Below are 14076 nucleotides of genomic sequence, written 5' to 3'. Positions count from 1 at the left end.
TATACCCATTTGCAACCAATGGGTTTAGCACCCGGCGGACAAGGAACAATGTCCCAAGTGAAATTCTCCTGAAGTGCCTGGAGCTCCTCTTGCATGGCTTTCACCCAACGCATGTCCTTAGTAGCCTGTGAATAACATGTAGGAATAGATGTGCAAGATAAAGTAGCAGTAAGAGAAGTAGGCCCCCATCCATACCTATCGGGTGCACGATGCATACGAGAGGATCTACGTATGACAACCGACGTTGATGGATCATTATCAGGAGGTTCATCATCAGGAGGTGATGGATCAACATCGGGAGGTGGATCAGCATCGGAAAGTGGTGGATCAGCATCAGGGGGTGGCTGAGCAGTCGGGCGTCTAACATATACCTGTCCAGGTTTAAAACGTACTATAGAGAGAGGAACATGATCAAAGCTAGGAAGATGGACAAACCTGTTAGAACCAGAAGGAAAACAAGGGAAAAAATATTGATGATCAAAGAAAACCACATTCCGAGAAGTCCGAATGCGATTAGCAGAAAGATCATAACATAGGAACCCTTTTTGAGTGTTACTATATCCCATAAAAGCACATTGTACAGATTGTGCGCCAAGCTTGTGTCGTTCAGTTGGTGGTAAGTGAACAAAACATACACACCCAAAAGGATGAAGGACATCATAACTAGGATGAACATTAAAGAGACGAAAGAAAGGGGAATCAAGATCTAAAACCTGAGATGGAAGACGATTGATCAAATAGACCGCAGTAGACAAAGCTTCAACCCAAAATTGAGGTGGAACAGAGGCCTCAACAAGTAATGTTCTAGTAACATCAAGCAAGTGACGATTCTTCCTCTCGGCAACGCCATTTTGTTGAGGCGTATAAGGACATGAATGTTGAGAAATGATGCCTTTCTGCTGTAAGTACTCTTGAAAGGCATGAGACATATACTCACCGCCAGAGTCAGTGCGTAAGACCTTAATACTTGCCTGGAATTGATTCTCAACATAGGTCAAAAACTTTTTAAAGTTAGAGAAAACCTCAGCTTTAGAGCGAAGAAAATATACCCAAGTGAAGCGACTATAGTCATCAATAAAAGTCACAAAGTATTTATATTTAGCATGAGATAAAACAGGAGACACACCCCAAACATCACTATGAATGATATCAAAGCACTTAGCAGCACGGTGACCATGAGATGGAAAAGGTAAAGATTTGCTTTTAGCCAATTTGCATGTAGAACAAGAAAAATCAGAAATAACAGTTTTAGTGCCCAACAAACCATGTTTTAACAAATGAGACAAAACTGTGGAATTCGGATGACCTAACTTTCTATGCCAATCCTCACACTTATTAGGAATAGCATTACAAGCGAAAGACGAAATACTAGGAAAACAAAACTGGAGTGGAAACAATCTGCCCACTTTAGGCCCCCTCGCTATCACCTTCCCCGATGCTTGATCCTGCACAGAACATCCAACACGAGAAAAATTAACATTACAATTATCATCCACTAATTGGCCAACTGAAATTAAGTTGGAAGTAAGTCCAGGGGACACAAACACATCTCGAAATGAGGAATTAATATCGCCAACAGTGGAAATAGGAAGCATATTACCATCTGCAATCTGAATGTGTTGTGTGCCATTGTAAGGGTGAACATTGTGCAAATGTTCAGAGGAACTAGTCATGTGATTGGAAGCACCAGAATCAACAAACCAAGGTTGAGAGATGGTATTGGACTTACCCCGAATGCCCAAGGCAGAAAGAGCAGATAGTACCATTTGTTGCACACTCTCCGGAGTCAAGGAACCATTTGCAGGAGCTACCTGAGGATTGTCCACGCCTGCAGAAGTGGTAGCAGCATGTAAAGCCTGGACCGGTTTCCGCGGTGGTCGGATAGGACATGCAGAGATGATGTGACCACGTTGCTTACAATAGTTGCAAAATTTAGTGGTGCAATTTCGAGCAATATGGCCGAACTGCTTGCAGGTGTAGCATTGAACTTGTTTCTGATCTCTACCTGTCCCTTTTTGTTGAGCAGAATAGGCAACCGCTTCAGTAGTAAAGTGGCGATCGCGTGACATTTCTCCATTAGTCAAGAGACGCTGCTCCTCTCGAAGCAGTTCCCCAAGACAAATATCCAAAGAAGGGGTTGGAGACCGATTCAGTAGAGCGGCACGCGCAGCTTCAAATTCAGGTCGGAGCTTCATGAGAAATTGATCCCTCTTACCAACTTCATAGACCGCTTGCACAGCAGCAAGAGAATCTTTGGAAACATCAGCATGCAAAATAGCAGAGTGGTCATCCCACAAGTTAAGAAATCCAGAATAATAGTCTTGAATGGAGAGATTCCCCTGACAATAGTTGGCGATGTTCAGCTCCAATTGAAAACGCTTTGCAGCATTATTCTGATTGTAAACACGTTTCAGGTAATCCCACATCTCCTTTGCAGTTGAGAAGGAACGCAAATTGTTAATCATTTGAGGGTCAATTGAACCTAAGATCCAAGAAGCAACTTGGGCATCCTTTGTCTCCCATGCCTCCTTTGCTGCACTAGCCTCTGGAGCCAAAGTAGTCCCATCAACATGACCCCACAACCCTTTCCCTTTCACAAACAACTTGAGTTGAAACTCCCAAGCAGCATAGTTCTTTCCATTGAAACGAACAGTGATGTTGTTTGTGTTGTTGTTGTTGTTTTCAGTTGTCATTGCAAGCAACAGAAAGAAAACAAGAGGGACAAACCAGAATTTCAAAACAGCACCGACGGCGCAGAAATAGAGCAACGAACCAGGTAGAACAACAACACCCAAAACAGGGCAGGGAACAAGAAACAGGGTAGCGAACGGCACGACACGCACGATCCAGGAACAGAGCACAGAACCAGATAGAAAAAACAGCACCGAAAACAGGGCAGCGAACAAGAAATAGAGTAGCGGAGGGCACGGCACGAACCAGATGTGCAACAGTAGAACAAGAGGCACGGAACAACGGCAAGACGGCACGAGCAGGTTGTGCAAACTCAAAAACAGAAGTTGCGCAACGACAGCAGGCACAAACAGGATGTGCGACCTAGGACGAACCAGTAAAAAAAAACAGAGGGCAAGAAAACTGATTGAGGTATCACGTCAATGGGCTCTTGATACCATGTCAAAACGTTTTCTGTTTCTGGCTTGATCCTTTCTCATCTTATTCCACACTAATATATAATACAGCAGATTTACAATTGTTAATGACATATAATTGTACTTCCTAATTTGTGCAATCTAAAATAGGAATATAAATATCCTATTGATTCTATTCTAAATAATACAATGTATAATAGGAAACACAACTAATAGCAGATTATATCTGCCTTAACACTCAATTTCCGAAATATTTTGGAAATTGAGTTCCCAAAAGTGTTTTAAGTGGGGTGACATTTCTAATGAGTGGGCGACAAATCCAACTCCCGCCAGGACCACTTTAAATGGGCCAAACAGTAACCAATTTGTTTGGTCAGTCAACATTTTTCTTAAGAAAAAAGTTCACCTAACGTGTTTATAACAGTATAAAATTAAAACCTTTAGCTAGCTTAAGCATTATATAATATCTGAATTTTGTAGCTACCTCACGTGCTTCAGCGAGAGCTTCCATGTGTAAGTTATGTTTTTTAAATTGATAAGGATTGACTATTGATAAAAAGATGACCATAAGCTTATATGGAGAGAAAGAAACACCTCGAAATACAACAATGACTTGAGCATTATAAAAATTAAACCCGCATAACCAAAGTTCTGCATCTCCTTCAGTATTCACCTTGAAATTTTGAGTTCTGAAACAAAACAGGAGAAGAAATGGCCTTAGCTCTAGTAGGAGATGCACTTATCTCTGCCTCTGTGAATATCTTATTAGATAGGATAACCTCCACTGAGTTTCGAGATTTCTTTGCCAACAGAAAGTTGAATATTTCTCTCTTGGATGAGTTGAAGATAAAGTTGCTGGCACTTAATGTTGTCCTTAATGATGCAGAGGAGAAGCAGATCACTAATCTTGCAGTAAAAGAATGGCTTGATGAGCTCAAAGATGCTGTCTTGGATGCTGAGGATTTATTGGATGAAATCAACACTGAATCTTTGAGATGCAAGGTGGAAGGTGATTCTCAAAACTTTACTTCCCAGGTCAGATCATTCCTTTCTTCTCCCTTTAATCAATTCTATAGGAGCATGAATTCCAAGCTTGAAGCATATTGGAAATTAGGGGGCCTATACTCAACCACAAAAGCTAGCTCAAGAGTTGAGGTTTGCACTACCCTTATAAAGGCTATCTATGCTCTATCTCTAGCCAATGTGGGACTTCTAACACACCCCCTCACGTCCAGGACTGAACAACCTGGAACGTGAGATCAACAACAACGGGTGGCCCAATAATGGGAGGTCTCCACAACAAACAACAACTGGATCTAGGATAGGCTCTGATACCATATTAGAAATTAGGGGGCCTATACTCAACCACAAAAGCTAGCTCAAGAGTTGAGGTTTGCACTACCCTTATAAAGGCTATCTATGCTCTATCTCTAGCCAATGTGGGACTTCTAACAAAGCAATATCTGGAAGGCTACAACATTTTGTGAATCATATAGCTATTCTTAATTTGCAAAATGTCACTAGGAGAGTCTCTTCTGGAAGGAAAACAGATTCATTCGTTGAACCGGTTGTGGTTGCAAGAGAGGGTGACAAAGAGAAGCTGTTGAGTATGCTTCTATCAGATGATGATGCAAAGTCTAAAAATATAGGAGTGGTCTCAATATTAGGGATGGGAGGGTTAGGCAAAACAACCCTTGCTCAACTCCTTTACAATGATCCTAAAGTCCAAAAACATTTTGATTTGAAAGCTTGGGCATGGGTATCTAATGATTTTGATGTTTTCAGGGTATCTAAGAACCTTGTTGAATCTATTACTGGAAAAGTAAGTGATAGTACAAATCTAGATGTTCTTCGTGTTGAATTAAGGAACAACTTAAAAGATAAAAAATTCTTGCTTGTGTTGGATGACCTGTGGAATGAGAAGTATAATGATTGGCATAACCTCATAACTCCTTTTAGCTGTGGGAAAAAAGGGAGAACTCGACAACCAAGAGTTGCACAGATCACACGTACCTTTTCCATTTGTGAGTTGGAAACACTTGCATTGGAAAATTGTTGGTGCATACTTGCCAAACATGCATTTGTCCATGATGGTTGTGACAAATATCCAATCCTAGAAGAAATTGGAAGGAAAATAGCACGAAAATGTGGCGGCCTACCATTAGCTGCTAAAACATTAGGAGGTCTTCTGCGATCAAATGTTGATCCGGAGGAATGGAACAGAATTCTAAACAGCAATTTATGGGCACATGCTGATGTTTTACCAGCTTTGCACATAAGTTATCTTCATCTTCCAGCACATCTGAAAAGATGTTTTGCCTATTGCTCAATCTTTCCGAAACAACATTTGTTAGATAGGAAGGAAATGATTTTGTTATGGATGGCTGAAGGCTTTCTACAACAATCTCATGCTGGGAAAGCAATGGAACTAGCAGGTGAGGACTGCTTTAATGAGTTGTTATCCAGATCCTTAATTCAAAAAGAATTTTTTGCTGCAGAGGAAAAGTTTCGTATGCATGACCTCATTTACGATTTAGCTCGACTTGTGTCTGGAAAAAGTTCTTGCTATGTTGAAGGCATTGAAATCCCACCAAATGTTCGTCATTTGACATTTCTCTGTGAAGGGTATGATGCCTCTAAAAAATTTGAGGGCTTTTACGAGCTGAAGTGTTTGCGGACATTTCTACCACAAAATCCATATAAACAACAAGGCTACATAACCAAAAAGGTGTCGCATGATTTATTGCCAAAACTAAGTTGTTTGCGAGCATTGTCCTTGTCTCATTACATAAATATCTCTGAGCTGACCGATTCAATTAGCAATGCGGTGTGTTTACGGTATCTAAACCTTTCCAATACTTCCATCAAATGTTTTCCTAATTCAATCTTCAAGCTTTACAATTTGCAGACTCTGATATTATCAAACTGTAAATTTCGTACTCATCTGCCAGGGAAGATAGGAAATCTAGTAAGTTTACGTCACCTTGATGTCAGCAACACTAAATTGGTGGAGATGCCAGCACAAATATGCAGATTGCAAGAGCTCCGCACTTTGACTGTTTTTGTTATTGGCAGACAAGTAGATGGATTAAGTATTGCAGAGTTATCAAACTTTCCTTATTTGCACGGTAAGTTGTCTATTCAAAAGCTGCAAAATGTTGTTGATCCCCTGGATGCATTTCAGGCCAATTTAATGAACAAAGGGCAGATTGAGGAACTTACACTTCAAAGGAACTTTGCATCAGACACTATGGTGGCACTAGCTTTACAAATTGGGTGGGAGATTCTTCATTTTCAAATATTGTAGTGTTGAGAATCATTAACTGCAACTATTGTGTATCACTCCCACCATTTGGACAACTACCTTCTCTTAAGAAGCTCTGCATTGTAAAGATGGGAATGGTGAAGACAATAGGTCAGGAGTTCTACAGCAGCAATGGAAGCTTCTCTCCAATATTTCAGCCATTTCCTTCATTGGAGAGTTTGGAATTTGTAGACATGCCAGAGTGGCAGGAATGGCTACAATATGAGGATTTGTCAGACAGTGGTGACAATTTTGCTTTTCCTTGTCTTAAGCGTATGCGTTTATTCAACTGCGCTTTGCTTTTCCTTGTCTTAAGCGTATGCGTTTATTCAACTGCGCTAAGCTGCGAGGAAGCTTGCCCAAATGTCTACCTTCATTGAGATATGTCAATATCACAGAGTGCGAGCAGTTGGAGGAAGAAAAATCAACTTATCTGCAATGGAAGACAACAATTGAAGAGTTAATTGTTAAAAAGCGTGACAAGTTGTCACCTTCTTTGTGTGGAATGATAGTTGGCGCCAATTGTCTTCAACTCCTGACCCTTTCCAATATCTCATCTAATATTTCCTTCCTAGATGATGGTTTGCCAACTTCATTACGCTCATTTACAATTATAAACTGTGTGAAGCTACAATTTCTATCTCTTGAAACACTACACAAATAAACATCACTTCAAGCTCTGACCATCACAAACAGTTGTCATTCCATGTCGTCCTTTCCATTTGGTTGTTTCCCTGCCCTTCAACGTCTTAAGATCCAACACTGTCCCACCTTGGAAGCAATTTCTACTCAACCAGGAGGTGCCGCTCCTAACTTATACTTTTGTAGTATCACTTCTTGTGGGAAACTTAAGTCACTACCAGAACAAATTGATCTACCTGCCCTTAAAAATTTGATCCTTAATGAGCTTGGGGAGGCAGGGGAGCTAGCTTCATTTCCCCCTATCTATTTGTCTTCCAAAATAAAAAGCCTTTCGGTTGACTCTGTGGTCCTATCTTGATATTCAAACTTGAGTCAGGTTTCCCATTCCAACGGCTCACTTCCCTATCATTTCTATTGCTATATGGTTTTGGGGATGAAGAACTTGTGAACACCCTGCCCAAGAAGCCTTCACTGCCCACTTCTCTTGAGCATTTGACACTACAAATGTTTCGTGGTTTAAGGTTCTTGGAAGGAGGACAAGGGCTTCAATATCTCACTTCTCTTAAAAGGCTTGTCATCACCAACTGTCCAATGCTTGAGTCATTGTCTGAAGATCAGCTGCCATCCTCTCTTGAATTGTTGATTATTAAGAAATGTCCTTTACTAGAAGCGAGGTATCAAAGTCAGAAGGGGAAACACTGGTCTAAGATTGCTCGAATTCCAGCCATACATATCAATGAAGAAGTTATCATTTAATGAAGACGAATCATCCTAAGGTACGGACTTCAATTATTTTGAGCAGCTATATATAATGTTTTACAAATCAACAAAGTCCTGCTTTTATCCTTTTTCGCATGCTGTGAAGATTTCACTATTATTTGTGCTTCTACAATAGATGTTGTTAAATAATTCAAGTCATTATTTTCACTGTCATTGATTTCAATACCTCTTATTTCAAACTAATGTAAATCTTAATCAATCAGATGTTAATCTACTTCACCTGGCTGAATATAAATTTTTAATTCAATTCTCATTTAAGTTAACTGTATTTACTATTTAGTGTTAAGTAACAGCTAAAAATATGTAATTCATGGTTCAATCTTTCTCTCTTATGATATCCTTTCCTGTGGAGTTCTGAACATTTAAATGGGAAACAAGAAAATGGCAAATTATTTCATCCGTAATTAAAATGCATTTTCATTTTTTTCTTTTTGACCATAATTTAAGTTGGAGTATTCCATATACAAATATCAAATCCTAGAAGAAATTGGAAGGAAAATAGCACGAAAATGTGGCGGCCTACCATTAGCTGCTAAAACATTAGGAGGTCTTCTGCGATCAAATGTTGATCCGGAGGAATGGAACAGAATTCTAAACAGCAATTTATGGGCACATGCTGATGTTTTACCAGCTTTGCACATAAGTTATCTTCATCTTCCAGCACATCTGAAAAGATGTTTTGCCTATTGCTCAATCTTTCCGAAACAACATTTGTTAGATAGGAAGGAAATGATTTTGTTATGGATGGCTGAAGGCTTTCTACAACAATCTCATGCTGGGAAAGCAATGGAACTAGCAGGTGAGGACTGCTTTAATGAGTTGTTATCCAGATCCTTAATTCAAAAAGAATTTTTTGCTGCAGAGGAAAAGTTTCGTATGCATGACCTCATTTACGATTTAGCTCGACTTGTGTCTGGAAAAAGTTCTTGCTATGTTGAAGGCATTGAAATCCCACCAAATGTTCGTCATTTGACATTTCTCTGTGAAGGGTATGATGCCTCTAAAAAATTTGAGGGCTTTTACGAGCTGAAGTGTTTGCGGACATTTCTACCACAAAATCCATATAAACAACAAGGCTACATAACCAAAAAGGTGTCGCATGATTTATTGCCAAAACTAAGTTGTTTGCGAGCATTGTCCTTGTCTCATTACATAAATATCTCTGAGCTGACCGATTCAATTAGCAATGCGGTGTGTTTACGGTATCTAAACCTTTCCAATACTTTCGTCAAATGTTTTCCTAATTCAATCTTCAAGCTTTACAATTTGCAGACTCTGATATTATCAAACTGTAAATTTCGTACTCATCTGCCAGGGAAGATAGGAAATCTAGTAAGTTTACGTCACCTTGATGTCAGCAACACTAAATTGGTGGAGATGCCAGCACAAATATGCAGATTGCAAGAGCTCCGCACTTTGACTGTTTTTGTTATTGGCAGACAAGTAGATGGATTAAGTATTGCAGAGTTATCAAACTTTCCTTATTTGCACGGTAAGTTGTCTATTCAAAAGCTGCAAAATGTTGTTGATCCCCTGGATGCATTTCAGGCCAATTTAATGAACAAAGGGCAGATTGAGGAACTTACACTTCAAAGGAACTTTGCATCAGACACTATGGTGGCACTAGCTTTACAAATTGGGTGGGAGATTCTTCATTTTCAAATATTGTAGTGTTGAGAATCATTAACTGCAACTATTGTGTATCACTCCCACCATTTGGACAACTACCTTCTCTTAAGAAGCTCTGCATTGTAAAGATGGGAATGGTGAAGACAATAGGTCAGGAGTTCTACAGCAGCAATGGAAGCTTCTCTCCAATATTTCAGCCATTTCCTTCATTGGAGAGTTTGGAATTTGTAGACATGCCAGAGTGGCAGGAATGACTACAATATGAGGATTTGTCAGACAGTGGTGACAATTTTGCTTTTCCTTGTCTTAAGCGTATGCGTTTATTCAACTGCCCTAAGCTGCGAGGAAGCTTGCCCAAATGTCTACCTTCATTGAGATATGTCAATATCACAGAGTGCGAGCAGTTGGAGGAAGAAAAATCAACTTATCTGCAATGGAAGACAACAATTGAAGAGTTAATTGTTAAAAAGCGTGACAAGTTGTCACCTTCTTTGTGTGGAATGATAGTTGGCGCCAATTGTCTTCAACTCCTGACCCTTTCCAATATCTCATCTAATATTTCCTTCCTAGATGATGGTTTGCCAACTTCATTACGCTCATTTACAATTATAAACTGTGTGAAGCTACAATTTCTATCTCTTGAAACACTACACAAATACACATCACTTCAAGCTCTGACCATCACAAACAGTTGTCATTCCATGTCGTCCTTTCCATTTGGTTGTTTCCCTGCCCTTCAACGTCTTAAGATCCAACACTGTCCCACCTTGGAAGCAATTTCTACTCAACCAGGAGGTGCCGCTCCTAACTTATACTTTTGTTGTATCACTTCTTGTGGGAAACTTAAGTCACTACCAGAACAAATTGATCTACCTGCCCTTAAAAATTTGATCCTTAATGAGCTTGGGGAGGCAGGGGAGCTAGCTTCATTTCCCCCTATCTATTTGTCTTCCAAAATAAAAAGACTTTCGGTTGACTCTGTGGTCCTATCATTGATATTCAAACTTGAGTCAGGTTTCCCATTCCAACGGCTCACTTCCCTATCATTTCTATTGCTATATGGTTTTGGGGATGAAGAACTTGTGAACACCCTGCCCAAGAAGCCTTCACTGCCCACTTCTCTTGAGCATTTGACACTACAAATGTTTCGTGGTTTAAGGTTCTTGGAAGGAGGACAAGGGCTTCAATATCTCACTTCTCTTAAAAGGCTTGTCATCACCAACTGTCCAATGCTTGAGTCATTGTCTGAAGATCAGCTGCCATCCTCTCTTGAATTGTTGATTATTAAGAAATGTCCTTTACTAGAAGCGAGGTATCAAAGTCAGAAGGGGAAACACTGGTCTAAGATTGCTCGAATTCCAGCCATACATATCAATGAAGAAGTTATCATTTAATGAAGACGAATCATCCTAAGGTACGGACTTCAATTATTTTGAGCAGCTATATATAATGTTTTACAAATCAACAAAGTCCTGCTTTTATCCTTTTTCGCATGCTGTGAAGATTTCACTATTATTTGTGCTTCTACAATAGATGTTGTTAAATAATTCAAGTCATTATTTTCACTGTCATTGATTTCAATACCTCTTATTTCAAACTAATGTAAATCTTAATCAATCAGATGTTAATCTACTTCACCTGGCTGAATATAAATTTTTAATTCAATTCTCATTTAAGTTAACTGTATTTACTATTTAGTGTTAAGTAACAGCTAAAAATATGTAATTCATGGTTCAATCTTTCTCTCTTATGATATCCTTTCCTGTGGGAGTTCTGAACATTTAAATGGGAAACAAGAAAATGGCAAATTATTTCATCCGTAATTAAAATGCATTTTCATTTTTTTCTTTTTGACCATAATTTAAGTTGGAGTATTCCATATACAAAATGCATCTTAGAAGCTGCCTGATTGTATATGGAAATCATAGAAACTGAGTGTCACATATTAGGAAGAGAAAGAAAGGAAAAGATAGAGATAGAAGTGGTAGATGTGATTTAAGATATATGATATGATACTAAGACAGAGAGTTTAGTAAGATATGGTTTAATTTGTACACCTTTACTTATTGAATTCAATGTGGTACAGATATATCATATATGGATTATGTCCTTTTATAATTTTCTTTTACACCTCCAGTTTCCCTTCAAAATTGTTTCAAACTACTTTTTACATCGTTCATTTTTTTTTGGCTTAATTCCACTTTGAGCCCCTGATGTTTTCAAAATGTGCGATTGACACCCCCCGTGTTTAAAATGTGCGGTCAGGGCCCCTAACGTTACAGAAACGTTAACTTTGGACCCTTCCGTCCACTTCCGTTAGTTGACCAAACGGAAATGCTGACGAGGCACCCTTTAATTAATAAAAAAATTCATTTTCTAATTAAAAATACATAATAATTAAATTTAATTAATCAAAAATAAAAGACTTAATTCCACTTTGAAACTTTTTCCAGAATTCATATCATAATCTTTGTCCAGAACTCATTATCATCATTTTTTTCAGCATTCATCACATTCATCACATCATCATTTCCAGAATTATTTTTTTGTTTTCCAAATCATGAAGCTTTGAAACCACCATCTCCTGAAGCTTTGAAACCACCATCTCCTACTCCTTCATCTTCATCATGAAGCTTTTCCAGAATATAATTTTTCTCTTCCAATTTTTTTTGAACATTATCAAAATCATCTGATTTTTTATAATTTGATTATTTTTAGTTTACATCAAGAAAGTTATGGCTTCAAAATACATTTATATCTGCATCTCTATCATCATAAATTTATATAATCCGCGTTGCAAAGGCCACATAGCTGCAAGTAATTACAAAAACTGAGATCTGTCATATGTGTCATCTTAGTTTCAACCCCTGGTATGACCTTTTCTTCATGTTGAGATATCCCTGCTCTTGGCTTTCAATGGCCTCAGCACTCAAGAATGCATTATCTGCTTTCTTGGGTCTAAATCACTCTTCTAATATACCATTAAGATGAAGGAGATTTCAACTTCTATTCCAAAAACATTATCTATACTCAGTCCAAAGATAGATTGCCAGTTCGAATGTCTCGCTGCTGACGGCTAATCCTCCTACCCAGTCGAGACGGGGATGAGTTCCAGTTATCTGGTTTTCCACTGAATGCATATGATTCAAGTTTCGGCTGAAACCATTTTCTCTTCCAAATTAACACAGCAAATCAATACCCCAATCCAACCAGAACCACCACCCCCACCCCAATCCCGAACCCCATCGCTTCGATCTGTGAACCCAGATCCAGAGCCACCCACCCACACTCAGCAAACCCGACAATCCATAAGCCCTCACCCACACCCAGTGAACCAATTGACCAAAACAGGAGAAAGAGAGAAGATAGAGTGGGAAGGGAGAAGAAGATCAGAACCAAACCCAAGGTTTGACCCAAAAATTGCAGAACTCTTGCTCTTTCTCTCGCTCACTCTTGCTCTCACTCGATCTTCTTCATCCCTTTCTCCCTCGCTCTTGCTCTCGCTGCTTGGCTTTGATCTTCCTCGATCTTCTTCAGGGTCGTGATGGGGTTTGGTCGCATGGGGAGAGAATGGTGGCATCAATGAAAATATTGTTGAAGATGAAGATTGTGCATTTGTTGAAGAAGAAGAAGCAATTGATATGAAATTGGGAATGGGTCAGATTGGATTAGGGTTCTTCAAATTGGGGTTAAATTAAGGTTGAAAGGGATTTAGGGTTAATTTACCAAAATTAAAAAAATTTATCATTATGTTTTAATATTTTTTATTAGAAAATGAATTTTTTTATTAATTAAAGGGTCCCACGTCAGCATTTCCGTTTGGTCAACTAACGGAAGTGGACGGAAGGGCCCAAAGTTAATGTTTCTGTAACGTTAGGGTCCCTGACCGCACATTTTAAACGCGGGGGGTGTCAATCGCACATTTTAAAAACATCAGGGGCTCAAAGTGGAATTAAGCCTTTTTTTTTTCTTGCTTCCTCTTGTTGCAGATTTTGTGCTTGCTTGTCTTTCCAAAATAGTAGCTGTGTCAGGTGTAAACGGGTGCTTGTTCGAGGACACAAATGCTGAACTCAGACAAGGAAACATAAATCTCTGATTGAAGTTAGCAGTTATCTTACTTTTCATTATTTTCAAGTTTCAAGCTTCAAATTTCATTTTTCTGTATTTAAAATGAACAAATATTCTATTTCCAAAGATGACTATTTTGTTATTATCCTTGTAGTTCAAGTAGCAATAGTTGTAAGAAACCATTAATCCTGATAAAGAACCAAAAAGAAAACTGTGAATTCCATGAAATTTAAGAACCATGAAATTTAAACTTTGATTATGGAGACAAACTCTCAAAACTTGTCTGCCATGAGTTTCAACGGCTGCGATCCTAAAACCTTTTGTTAGGTTAGTTTTCAGCAACAACATAAATCATATATACAAGGAGCAGGGCAGTGAAAACTTGCCTGTTTATTTGCAGAGTTTGAAAACCGCCGCTATACGCTAAGAACTCCGCCGAGATATTCTCCCCTTGATTTCATTGATGGGGTGCTATTTTGTTTGGTCCTTCAGTTTTGATGATCATGATCATGGGTACCTGACTACATGGTACCTTTTTAGAGCAAA

At 38.9% G+C, this 14076-nt stretch overlaps 1 protein-coding gene and 1 pseudogene across 1 annotated transcript; both read left to right on the top strand.

Annotated features, from left to right (window-relative positions):
- The first annotated feature begins 3818 nt into the window (after positions 1–3818).
- LOC130725452 (putative disease resistance RPP13-like protein 1) lies at positions 3819–8364 on the top strand. Its single transcript, XM_057576678.1, has 2 exons — positions 3819–4198; positions 4515–8364. The coding sequence occupies exons 1-2, from the start codon at positions 3819–3821 to the stop codon at positions 6412–6414; spliced, it is 2280 nt and encodes a 759-aa protein (XP_057432661.1). The 3' UTR covers positions 6415–8364.
- On the top strand, positions 6501–13673 carry LOC130725451 (putative disease resistance protein At3g14460; annotated as a pseudogene).
- Positions 13674–14076: the final 403 nt, after the last annotated feature.

Source organism: Lotus japonicus, chromosome 6 (assembly GCF_012489685.1).
Source record: "Lotus japonicus ecotype B-129 chromosome 6, LjGifu_v1.2".
Taxonomy (NCBI): Eukaryota; Viridiplantae; Streptophyta; class Magnoliopsida; order Fabales; family Fabaceae; genus Lotus; species Lotus japonicus.
Note: the sequence above shows the minus strand (reverse complement) of the source record. Positions and strands in the feature narration are given on the sequence as shown.